Below are 13,355 nucleotides of genomic sequence, written 5' to 3'. Positions count from 1 at the left end.
TTTAAGGACTATTGTTACAAAAAGAAGCAGCTGGCAGGTACAAGTCAGCAAGTTTCTTAAAACCCGCTTGGACAAACTTAAAGCGGAGGATCATTTCATGATGGCCGGGTCTGACGACTTAGCGGCAGTACCACACTGTTTGTATTCCCCCTCCGTCCTGTGTCTTCTGCGGTTTTTTTTTCTTATTGCTCACCAACAGGCCGGTACATCAACCCTCCTAAACCTAATGAGTCAGCCCGGCGGGAAAAAATGCGTGCACAGCTTCACAGGGCATAGGGCCCTAATCGCAGGGCTTAGGGCGCTCGTCTACTCAGTCCGAAGATGCAGGACCGTTTCTCAGCCTGGGCGGTCACATTCCGATGGAGGCGAAAAGCAAGGTGCCCGTGTGCTGTGCGATGTCACTGCACGTTAAAGAAACACAATTTGCCGAAATTTCCGGAGTGTTACACTGCAGGGTCTCATAGCCTGAGCTCGTTTGGGACGCTTAATCCTAGAAACCAAACTAAATGAATCGTCTCCTCTTCGCGAGGAGAGACCGCAGCATTGCGCGCATTTGCACGCAAGTTTAAGAAGGACGCAATTTCTGAATACCCTGGAAAGTCCAAATTCCGGTAGGCACAAATTAGCGTAAAGTGCCTCCCGAAATGCTACCTCAGAAACCAATTAGGCCACTATGCACCTAATTGCCGCAAACTCACAACTAACAATTCACCCGTGTGTTGGAAGTGCGGACAAAAGCGCCACAAGGCGATGTCGCGCCCCGATGCAGATACGACAAGGCGGCATGCCTGGAGGTTCTGTTTGCGTCGGAGTGCCACCTATAGCAAGAGGATACTGACGGCTTTGTCGAAATCAAGAACGCCAAGAAAATCTGTGTGGTGCACAGCCTAGATGAAGAGGATGCAGATAGGATTGTGAAACTGAAGTAGGGCGAGAAGGTCCATGTGGCGAACGCCATAGTGCATGCCGGTTTTGATGGCAAAGATAGGAGGCAAACCAGCTTCAGTGCTGCGAGATACAGACAGCAGGGCTGTTGTCATGAATCGAAGCTTGGTTAAAGATGGCGATCTGACCGGTGAGAAAATGCTTTTGAGAATAATTGACCACTCAATTCAGCGGCCACCAGAGGCGAGATTTGGTGCGTGGACACCATGTTACAGTGCAACACTGACAGCACTCTCCATGGAACAACCTGTCTATGACCTGGTCTTTGGAAACATGAAGGGGACAAACTTTTCCCAGGACCCAGATCAAACTCCTACGCCTGTACGCTACATTTGGCATAAAAATAAAAAGGGAAGGCGGGGAAAGCAAGCACCGCAGAAGTCGAAGAAAAAAACCTCGAGAAAGTAATAATAAACGGATGCGTCGCATGAAAAAGGCCAAAGAAAAGAGATTGCTTTTCAAATTGAGTCAGGAATACCTAGTATTATATGTGGCTTGCGGCCCGAATGGTAGCGTTGCTTGGCGGCTCCGTGGATCCACGGAGGGCCTGTGCTGTCTCGACAAAGATGAGGCGTCGACTAACAAAACACCGTTTAATACACCATCACGTAGTAACGTGCAGATAAGCAGGCCTGAAGAGAAAACTGACGCGCTCACAAAGTTGGTGTATGGCGTCGTCTCGGCGACGTCTCTGCAGTCTCTCTGTAGTAGTCTCCCCCGCAGCGGAATCAACCGCTGTTTTTGTATGCTCGTCAGTTCAGAGAGAAAGGGAGAAAAATTTATGTCCGAGCACGCTGTGATGACTCGGTCTCGGTGTTGCGACAGGAATCTCCTCCACCTCCTCTTAACGGGCGAGGACGACGCTCTTTCCATCGAGCGCCGCTCTTGGCCAGCGTTTACCCACACACATACGCACATACATTCTACATGTGTAAATTCGACATGCCGGACCACGTCCGCGGGAGGAAGCGTTGGGCGGCTGATTGCATGGCGCTGAAACGGCCGAAATGCTCGTTGCTTTGACTGATGCTACGTTGTGGCCGCATCGGCTGTCGCACACGTTGGTGGCAAATCGTAACAGACTGTCTCGCCGGGGAGGGAGATCCCAAAGAGCACGGTACTGCATCCGCTGCGCGGGGGGATTGTTGCGATGATGCTGCTACCCGGGGTAGTCTCACTTTGCTTCTGTTGAGCTCAGTCAGCCAGGCTCCTTTCGCACGTTCTGGTTATCAAAGCACCCTGCAAAATGCATTCCGGACAGTTTTTGTCGCGCCTATAAGCGTCACAACTGCGCTGAAAACTCAGCCGGTCAGCCAGCAAGCACGGCACAAACTTCACTAAGTTTTTCCCTCTTATACACCCATCTATATAAAGGGGTAGCTCAGCAGCACTTGGAACACGTCCACGAATGTGATAATTGCACTTAAAAGGGACACCACTTTGAAACAAAGATCACACAATACAATATGTTAAAAATCCTGCGTTAGGAAGAAAAGCACAAACCAGTGACAACTTTGAGGCTTATTCTCACGTTAGGGACTCCGACTTAAGCCATCGGCGCTACCGTTGAGACTCCCCTATTTCTAACGAACCTCAATAGAATGCTGCTGCTAAGCGAGGCTCCAGCGCAAGAGACGGACATTTCTGGAAGGGGTTGTCTGCAGCCATTGGAGAGGGCAGTGATCCGTCTCAATGATAAACCCCGAGCCGGCAAGGTATCACGATAGTTTCTGAACGGTCCACACGATACACGCATGCTTTCGGTGGCGCTGTACGCCTGCTCATGACCGGTCAGCTTGCCACTAGCATACAGAACGGGATGTTCCTCTCCTCCAGGTTCTCTCTGGCATAGTACAACACCCATGCCTCGCTCACTAACATCGCACTGAACCACGAACTCTTTAGAGTGGTCTGGCGATTGTAGCACTGGCTGGCAGGTTAGAGCACTCTTTAAGGCCCTGAAAGCAGTTTCCTTTGTCTCGTCCCAGACGGCTCTTTGAGGCTCCGTTTTTCTGAGAGCATCCGTGAGGGGACTCGCAATATCAGAATACCTGGGGATGTATCTCTGATAGTAGCCAGCGACACCTAATAACAACCGGATATCGGTCGTTGTACACGGCTGGACGAAGTTGCGTATCGCGGCCACCTTTATTTCAGAAGGGCGGCGTCCACCCTGTCAAAACACGGGACCGAGATAAACAACTTCGGTACATGCCAACTGGCACTTGGGAGTTTTGACCGTCAAGCCTGCTCCACCCAATCGGGTTAGTACAGCCCGCAAGTGTGCCATGTGCTCCGATTAGGATGTGGAGAAAACCGCAAAATCGTCCTAATAAGGCAAAGCGAATTCCTCGAGTCCCCGCAACGCGTTATTCATGAGGCTTGAAAATCAGTATGACGCGTTCTTTAAACCAAAATCCAACATTTTAGGACGGAAAGTTCCCATTGGTGAAATGATTGCCGCATACTTACTAGCCTGCTCTGATAGGTGAGCCTGCCATTAACCCCTGACAGGGTCTAGTGTGAAACTAAACTGAGCGCTACTAACTTTCTCGATGCGCTCCTCAATGTTTGGGATCGGATAAATTAGGATCCTTAGTGATGGATATCAGCGTACGGTAGTCGACAAAAGGACGAGGGTCCTTGCCCGGTACCTCAACCAAAATCAAAGAGAAGGTGTAGTCATTCTCACAGGCATCAATAAAATCTAGCTCCAGCATTTTCTTTACCTCAGCCTCTATAATATCGCGCTGGCGGTGTGGTACATGGTACGTCTTCAAACGTACAGGTTCTGAGGAGGTAAGTTCAAAGTCATGAGTAAGGACGGTAGTCCTACCAGGCGTATTAGAGAATTGACTTCGAATATCTTGCAAGAGCTCGCGCAATTCGGTTTTCTGCTCACGTGACAGCGGTGCTTTAGCGACTAATTCACTAATTAGCTGTTCGGTGACTTCCCCGTTCGTCACTGTACCTAGTCCCAGAAGTTCGACCGGAAGCACTTCGGGCACGTTCACCATCATACACAGCCCTGTTTCCTTTGTCTATACCCCGCCGGGGTGGCGCAGTGGTTACGGCGCTCGACTACTGCGTCCAAGGACGCGGGATCGAATCCCGGCCTCGGCGGCCGCTTTTCGGTGGAGGCGAAAAGCAAGGCGTCCGTGTGCTGTGCGATGTCAGTGCACGTTAAAGAACCCCAGGTGGTCGAAATTTCCGGAGTCCTCCACTACGGCGTCTCTCATAGTCTGAGTCGCTTTGGGACGTTAAACCCCACAAACCAACCAACCATCCTTTGTCTATATGGTTTAAGCAGATTACAATGGTAAACGTACTGCACCTTCCGTTTTTGTGAATCATCGTGTAGTTTACGTCCGACAGGTTTTGAACAACTCGTATTGGACCCTCCCACTGCACGTCCAGCTAGGTTTTCAGCGATGGGCGTAAAATTATTACCTCATCGCCCATCTCAAGAGACCGGCCCTGGTTGTCCTATCATAATAGACTTTGGCCATCTGCTGGGCTTGGAGCATTGCTTCCTCTGACAACTCCTGTGCCCGCTCAAACGTTCGAGTAACCTGAGCACGCACTCTATCACAACAAAGTCATCGCCCTAGGCTTTCCATGATTCACGAAGCATGCGATAAGGAGGTCGCAGCTTCCGACCATACATACGCTTTTGCTGGCGAAAACCCTGTAATTTTATGCGGCGCGGTTCTCAGGCGAACATCGCTGCCGGCAGGCATAGCTCCCAGTCAGTTTATCGCTCAAAACACATAGTTCTCAACAGCCGCTTCATGACAGACCGGAGCTTCTCAACGGAATTCGACTATGGGTAGTACACGAAATATGCAAGAGCCTTATCGCGCATCTTTTCAGGAATCCTGTGGTCAAAGCGCTAGTAAACACTGTGACCTGATCTGACTGGATTTCTGCAGGAAAACCCACTCGCTCAAATATGGACAGCAGTGCATTCCCTATCTCCACTGAACTGAGTTCTTTAAGCGGGACTGCCTCCGGGAAATTTGTTGAGAGAGGGGGGGGGGTCACGGTCAGAATATGTCTATACCCTCAGGATGTTACCGGCAGGGGTCCCACAGTGTCAATAACGAGATTTCTAAAGGGTTCAATGAGAGGCACGAATCTCGACGGCGCTCTCAATTTCTCCTCAGGTTTGCCCAAACGCTGACAGGTGTCACATGTCCTTACAAATTCCTCTGCGTCCCGAGAACATCCTGGCCAAAAGTACTCTTGAAATAGGCTGTCCTTAGTCCTAGGTGCCCCGACCACGAACCTGCACGCGAGAAGCGCCACAGATCCTGACGAAAGTACAGAGACACGATCAGATGATCGAACTCAGTTCCCCTGCAGTCTAGATACTTTTGGCACAGGACTCCATTTCTTTCTTCAAAACGGACATTTCCCTTGGCGACACCTTCTTTTAGATTACAGCAGAAGTTTTCAAGGGTGTGATCCTTTTTTAGAGCGCAGCTCTTTGGCGTCCGTTCCTGGGTTTCGCGTCGGTGTCGTCGTCGGCCTCGTAACCAGCTCCGCCACCCTTTCATCCCCCCAGCGCTAGCAGCGACCGACTGATACCGCTGGATGCCGCTGACGCCGCTAGAGAGTCAAGATAACGTGACTGCATAGAACACCGTTGCCGCCATGCAGAAAGAGGAGGGGAGGCCCCCCCCCCCCCCCCCCCCCGTTCCTGTGTGGCGGATAGGGTGCTCTTCAGTTGCCGACGCGCCGGTTATTTCACGTAGGCCCCGGCACGTCGACGAATACGTGACCACCTTCCCACGGCTAGAGCTGGTTCTTGGCACTGCGGAAGCGAGGGTATCATATTGTTTGCGTCGGCATCGGCGGCGTTGTCCCTGAAACCAACTCCGCAGCTGGGGTTGACTCACTATCGGCGTCAGCAGCATCAGTCAGTCGCTGCTATCTCTTCCCTCCTCCCTTTATCGCGTTGTCCGCTTGCTGCGCGCTTCTGCCCCCATCGTTTGCCGCTGGGTGTACACGCCGCCCCCCTCCCCCTCTTCCTGCGAGTCTCCGGTTGTCAAAGCGCCGGCTCGAACTTAATTCCTTTCTTCGCTCCTCCTCCAATGCAACCCCTGTGCGGTGGCAATCAGAGAGCCAGATCGGTGGCGGCGGATCTGTATATGTGCACCGCCCGAGCCGAAATTGCCGCTGCCGTTCGCCACTGCGAAATTATCTGCCAGTTCTTTCTGAGCTATGAGCGAGACGAATGTTGACATAAAGACAAACCGGAATTTCTTCACACTTATGCGGGAGAACATCCCGTTCCTCTCGCTCGTAACGCGTCCCACGGCTGTGACAACCTCGCGAGGCACTTGTATAGATCTCGTATTTGAGAATCAAGCATTGGTGTACCAAGTCGAACATATATCAGTCTATTTCTCCGACCACAAAGCTTCCTTCATGACTGTCAAGAACTGTTAGTGGAGTCTTTGTTAAAGGAATACGTGTGAAAAATAAAAAAAAAAAATTCTGTGATAGCGCATACATGTGTTGCTCGATTTCTTTGCCTCAATCTATCGAAAAGGTGAAACAGCTTATTTGCTGCGCTCAAATTTCGAATTAGGAAGTAACGTAATCGTCGGTAATTTTTTGCTTAGCTATCAAAGCAGACCTGCTGACATTTAGCAATTCGTTAAGTCCTTCTGACGTAGAGGCGACGAACAAACCTGCAGATAGTTCCTCTAATTGGGCATTTTCTCCCCTGTATCCTATGCCTTTAACTTTTAAGGCTCACTTGTGTCTACAGCGGACGTGGTCTCCATCTGAGTGTGCTGGGCCTCCGATCCTTTTCCATTGCTTGACAACGTCATCTCCGAACTACAACCTTTGCAGCAAGCTCCCGAGCTCTAGATCTGATTAAGGATAGTACGCTAGCCTCTCCCAAAACAATCACCTTTTCGCGCAATAGGTGATCAGATTTGTTTGAAAAGAGGTACGGGTACTGAGGAGGAAGCATATATGACACCGCAGCTTCTGTCTCAAGTGCACCGAAAGGCCCCTCAATAAGCACTTTAGCTATGGGTAAACACAAGCAGTGAGCTTCCACGGTTTGTTTGATCCCCGTGCACGCACCCGTGAACATCTCTAGTTCTATATAAGAGGGGTTAATCACATCCATGGTAGCCGCAGAATCACGAAGCACACGATACTCTTTGCCGTTCACGAGGAGGTCTCGAGTGTATGGTTCGAGAAGCTTCATGTTCTCGTCACTGCTGGAGAGCGACAAAAACACGAGCTTTGTTGTTTCTGGACACTGAGCCGAAAAGTGACCCGGCTTCTGGCACGTATAACAGACGCGCGATTGCCTTGCCTCGAACCTCTTTTTGCGTTCGGCTTTGGACTGTCTCTTTAAGCTCGGCCGGACGGCTTTCACTCGCATGCGTACCACGTTTATGCTCTTGCGCTCTAAAGGCCGTGAATGTCCGCCTCTCAAACTTCGAGCCGAATTCTCCTTTTGACCGTCCTTAGCTCCACAAGCCCGACGCGTCACAAACTCTTCACCTAGCTCGCTGGCTCTATTACTAACGTCTGACCTACTCAAGACCCAGTACCGAACGTTCTCAATTACCGATTGCAAAACTGTTCCAGACGAAACACTGCACAACCTTATCGTGGTCACGATATGCTTTTTTTTTAGCCGCTCATACATGTTTGACATACGCTTGTAGGCAAAATCAGTAAAGGGCTCACTTCTGCTTTTCTCACAATCCCGAAACTTCCGACGGAATGCTTCTGCTGACAGCCTGTACGTTTTTAGCAGACTTGATTTCACTTTGTCGTAGTGCTCTACTTCCTCTTTGTTTTTTCAAGCGAGCGATTACGTCTGCCGCCTCACCGGGTAGCAAAGTGAGCAAGCGCTGTGGCCACGTTTACCGAGAAAACCCTTGCTACTTGCACGTTCGCTTGGAGTTATCCAGGAACAAACCAATGTTTTCTCCAAGCTTAAACGGTCGCATCAGGTCAATCATTTTGAGCGATTCCCGTTCTCCTGCACCATGAGCCCGACTTGCATTACGAGCGCGTTCAGTCCCCAATTCGAGACGTTTCGTTTCCAAAACTTATTGATGCTCCTTTCTCTCTCGGTCGTCGTTTCTTATGGTCACGTTCACGTTCCTATGTCGCTTAACGTTGCCGTTCCTCAATGATCTGACGGCATTCCGAAAGCTCGCCATCTTCAGCTTCCAACGCAGGAATAGTCTTTAGCACTTCTGGTTTTCTGAGTTTGTCTGACAGATTCATACCTAACTCCTTCGCAAGCTCTAGCAATTTCGGCTTGCGCAGCGACTTCAAATTCATGGCTGCTCTGAGTGCTGCCTTCTCTACTGCCCACTATTGCCTTGCTGCAAATTAATCCAGCAGCAACGACAACAAAATTACCAGCTCTGGTTTCTACACTAGCAAAAGCCTGGCAAAAATCAGTAGAGGAAAGTCCCGCACTCACCAAACCTTACAGCCAGGAATCCAGCGCAGTCTTTCCGCCGCAGGCAACCAGTCATCACACAGGGTTTGTTGCACTGCTCCTGGCTTGCCATTGAGCTCCTTGTTTCACAGGTCATGCCTGGGACACCTCAGCTGTGTCTACCACCTGTTGCACCACGGTCAGACCTACCTCATCTCACCGACCACGGCAAAGGCTTGGTCGTGACTTGCGGCCCCATCGGTAGCGTTCGCATGGCGGCTCCGGGGCTCGGCGGAAGGCCTCAGCGCTCCAGGCAAATGTGAGACGTCGATTAACAAACAACGTTTAATGCAGCGCCACATAGTGACGGGCAGAGAAGCAGGCCCGGAGAGAAAACTGAAACGCTCACAAAGCTGGTGTAGGGCGTCGCCTCGGCGACGTCTCAGAAGTCTCTGTGTAGTAGTCTCCGTCGCAGCGGAATCAGCCGCTGCTTTTTACACACTCATCAGAAGAGGGAAAGGGAGCAAAATTTTTGTCCGAGCAAGCTGTGATGACTCAGTCTCGGTGTCGAGACAGAAATCTCCTCCACCTCCTGGTAACGGGCGAGGACGACGCTCTCTCCATCGAGCACCGGTCTTGGCCAGCATTTACATACACATGCACGCACACACATTCGGCACGTGCAAATTTGACATACCGCAACACGTTCATGGGAGAAAGCGTTCAGCGGCAAATTGCATGGCGCTAAAATATCAGAAATGCTCGCTGCTTTAACTGATGCTACGCTGGAAACGCGTCGGTTGTCGCACATGTAAGTGGCGAATCGTAACACTAGGCAGAAGTTTGTGCAAGTAGCACAAGCGTTTCTCCTCCTCGTGGGTGCTCAGTTGGTAATGTCCGGCGTGCGAAGGAAGCAAAGGAAGGAATTTCGGTAGCTCGAGAAGAGCACTGCTGCAGTGTTCTTTTTTGTGAGTCTGTGCACCTTGACGCAGGTGTCCTTGTATCCGCTGGCGCTACCGGTTGTAGGCGCATCTCTAGGCGCACATTGGGTGTGGGATTTGGAAAGTGACTGTAGTCATGCCTAAATAGATGTGCAGTACCCCAAACTAGGAACAAAAATGAACCCTTAATTACAGAGCCTACTACTATGAAAGGATCACCGACAGTCAGAAGTATTTCACGCACTGACGGCGTAAACAGGTGCGAAACGCCAGCGGAAATGTGAATTAGGTTTCGGAATGGAACCTAGAAATCGAGAATTGCGATGACATGGAATTGTATGTATTGTACGCTACCACATGACGCGTGCTGTGAGTCAGATTGCGGTGATCTGTACTTGAAATATTTTTTGGTTGAGTCTTTGAGACTCTCGTAGAAAGTGAAAAACTGTGGCGCCGAATAGTGACATACGTAGAATGTATCTGCAATTAAAGTGTCATGTTTATAGGTGGCATGTAACTTTTTTATTTGGTTGTAATTATTTGAGTTCAGGACGGCTCATCTATATATGTGCGCATTTGCCCCATTAGTTTGTCGGCGCATGCATGTGCGCGCGATGTTGGTGTGTCTGAGAATATTTCAAGACAATAGTTTTTAAGGGAGGGTAGTGTCACGAAGTCGGCGCACAATTCTATTCAGTAAGCACGGCGTGATAGAAGTCCGCGTGGCGTCGCATAAAGAGTTCGAGAATATCAGGAGAAATATGTCTCTTCCGCTCTAGGATAGACCTTAGCCTTGCGTGCATTGGCGTCAAACCACCTCATCACCCGGCGGCGAAGGTGACTCAGCCGGTCTAGATGTGCCGAATCGGTGGCCTTCCAGGAAGAGCATCCGCTTTGCATTAGGGAGGTACCAGGATCGATACCTGGTGCAGCCGTGTACCCACAGGTTTTCTATGGGTAAACGATTTCCCCCGGTTTGATGCACGGCTTATCTGGGGGAAATGCTTGAGGAAATAGGCCATTAACCAAAAATGCTGGTACAATAAAAGGGCCACATAATAGGTTTTCGCCGCACGAGGCTGACTTCAATAGTCCGATGGCAACCAAAGAGCTGAGAACCAGGTCGGAGGAAAGTTTGTACCATTTAAAAATCGGTGGGTTCCTGGCGACACAAGCGATCGAACCTTGTACCTACCGCCCGCATGCGAGGCGGATGCTCTATTATGTGGGCTTTTTTTAGAACTGCGGGCGAAATTGATCACGACTCCCGCCACTATGACGGCCAGTGGCACAAATCGATAACTATGATGAATATGAACCACCTTTGCAGGTTGGTAGGTTGCTCGAAACTGAGTTTCAACTATCAGGAGAGCAAAGGGGTTTACGGAGCTTCTCCCAAGCGCACACCCTTAGAAAAGCCGAACGCCAGGCCATGGAATGCTTGTACCCATTGTACCTGTGGGTGTCCGGCGGTGGGTTTCAAACTGACCACCTGCCGCAGCCAAGACAGACACTCTAACCACAGGGGCGTGACTATCGAGAGGGTTCAGCCGTGCCTAACCACTAACAATGCGCGGCTCGGCGGGAAAAAGAGAGGACGGATAAAGAGCGAAAGTTAAGTGTATGTGCGCGCCGGACTAGGAGTGTTGTAACAGACACGGCGGGCTCTATTTATAGAGATCACGTCGCTTGTGCCAGCCGGCCAGTGTTAGACAGTTGCAGCGATTGTTGTGGTGCTATTGCTTGGCTCCCGGGGTCAACCAGCTGTTCGGCAAGCATGCGAGATCTGCGACGGAGCGGCGCTTGTCTACAGTACGGCCACATTGCGACTCTCCAGACATCGGTCTGCCTAGTAATCAATTTGGCGTTTGTTCGAATCTTTCTTGTATTGTTCAGCGTTGTAAAGTCTCTGTGCTTATCAAAAGCCTCTTTAGTTGCATGCGTTGCATCGCATTTCTCAGAATCTCGTGCCTGTGCATTTTCAGTGTTTGTCGGTATTCCTCTGTATCGTGTCTCCCTCTTTATAAAGTTTGTTATTGTTTTTACTTCTCACTCTGGCTTGAACCGGAGAAAACTGGGCACCATACAGGCACCGCTACTGTCAGTACAGGTATAGTTGACTTCCGGCTGAGCTTGCCACACAAATCGCACGCATCTTCTTTGAGACCGGAACAGCTACACCCACTCATTCTAAGAGTGGTGGGAGTGTGCGCACCAATAGTGGTGCATCGTTAATACTATATAATTATTAACGGGTGACGTTTAGTTTGGGTTGATTTGCGTTTAGTGTAAAGCGACGCACGCGATATTTCGGTATTACTTCTTCCCGTCTTTTTCACGCAATAATCTGACGCCAGTCCGACACCAGCCGTTTAGCGCGCTGATAATTTAGGGCATTTCTTTCTGAACCTCTATTTATTATAACGCAAGTCGTAGTTGACTAGCAAATGTCCTCATTGTACGCGATGGATTAGCCCTCGATGTGAGACACGCGCGGCTACGCGCGAACAGCACCTACCTGGTGTGGACTTTGCGGCAGCTTCATCTTTTTTTAGGTGTGCGGGAAGTGCTCAGGGTTAAGGCAAAGAAGGGATTTCGACAAGGCTGTTTTACTAATGCAGGCGTAGGATATGCAAAATACTCACAATTATCTTTCTTGCCAATACTCCGTTCTTGGTATCATCAAAAGGTTGGTTCAAGAGCGCGTAGCCTCCATCTTTCCAGTCGTCGCCGTACCCTCTGATGGTATAGCCGATGGGCCTGAGGCAGCCCTTGCTGCAGGTTTCAGGTACGCCTATGAACTTTTTCTTCCCAGTCAGGCTCCTAATGACTTCAAGATCTTCCCAGCTAGCATCTGCAATAAATGAAGCTCTAGTTTAGTAAAGCTAGCAGCGGTGGCCGAGACAGCACCGCATAGGTCACGGAGAAGCGACTGAGTATTACATGATAAATTGAACGAGTCAAAGCAACAAGTGATTATCACTAAGTTCAAGAGCTCTTTGCCTTGCCGATCCCATCGGAAAAGTCAGTTGATTTATTATATGACCGGTTTTATTCACTAGCAGCTTTGTGGCTAGTCCGGTTGGTTTTTGGTTTATGAAGTGCGCGTCAGCACTCTTCAGCAGACGCTAGAGTGAAGTGACGACTTAAGGGGATAACAAAGAGAAACAGAGGTAGTAGTGTTACTGCGGCGAAGGAAATTAGGTTGAGTGTGCCGGGTCAAGTAGTCGATTGTTACTTATTATCCGTTCGCTACAGGACGACGTCAAAGTAGGAAAGGTGCCTAGCAGGTCAATGTCGATCAACTAAAATGTTTACGTCACTGCTCTATTTATGAGCGAAAATTATGCAATTTTTGTTGACAGACATTTTCTGCCTTGGTAATCACAAAAAATTTCGAAGCAGTGTGTGACGGGGGCGGATAGATGGAGCCAGCAATCTTCGAGCTAATAATGCGGAGAGCAGGATTGGCCAGCTACTGGTTCGCCATGAGAAGCGACTAGATTTTGTTTACGCTGGCTTGCACCCACGACAATAAGATTGGCGGTACGTGTTCGCTACGCCCTTTTCGTTGGCGAAGGGTGGTTGGGAAAGCGAAGAAGGCTATTCCGTGCTTGAGCGCTTTGAAAAGTTTACAAGACTCTCCTTCCGTGCATTAAATGTGACGCTGCAGCACAGAAAATGAGCGTGTCCAGTCGCTCCAAATAAGGGTTCCTCATCCAACTTCTTCAACGGCTTGTGAACAAGGGCAGGTAAACTAGATAGCAGCTCTTGCTTTCCGACATGTAGACGATGATATTAACTCCTAGAAGCCCAGGTTTTACGAGCGATGCGGCTGGAGTGGTCCCCCAGAATGGCAAGCAAGCACTTCACGTGATGATAGCTGATTACAATCTTTGTCCGCCCGTGCAAATGAAGGCGGAATTTTTAAGCAGTCTGCATGATATCGAAACTCTCCATCTCGATCATACATTAGATGCATTCAGCCTTCCAGAGAGAACGCTAACATACATTTTTACTAAAAAGGCTTGGAAAAG

The 13,355-nt window shown here is 49.8% G+C and overlaps 1 protein-coding gene across 1 annotated transcript in view; it reads left to right on the top strand.

The window, feature by feature from the left end:
- Positions 1-8,623, top strand: part of LOC146192223 (uncharacterized) — a 79,255-nt gene extending 70,632 nt beyond the window's left edge. The window contains exon 5 of the mRNA XM_084600432.1: positions 8,530-8,623. Within this exon, the coding sequence (XP_084456558.1) occupies positions 8,530-8,623 (94 nt within the window). The remainder of the gene's footprint in view (positions 1-8,529) is intronic.
- Positions 8,624-13,355: the final 4,732 nt, after the last annotated feature.

This window comes from Amblyomma maculatum, chromosome 4 (genome assembly GCF_055883805.1).
Source record: "Amblyomma maculatum isolate TAMU_Amacu chromosome 4, ASM5588380v1, whole genome shotgun sequence".
NCBI lineage: Eukaryota > Metazoa > Arthropoda > Arachnida > Ixodida > Ixodidae > Amblyomma > Amblyomma maculatum.
Note: the sequence above shows the minus strand (reverse complement) of the source record. Positions and strands in the feature narration are given on the sequence as shown.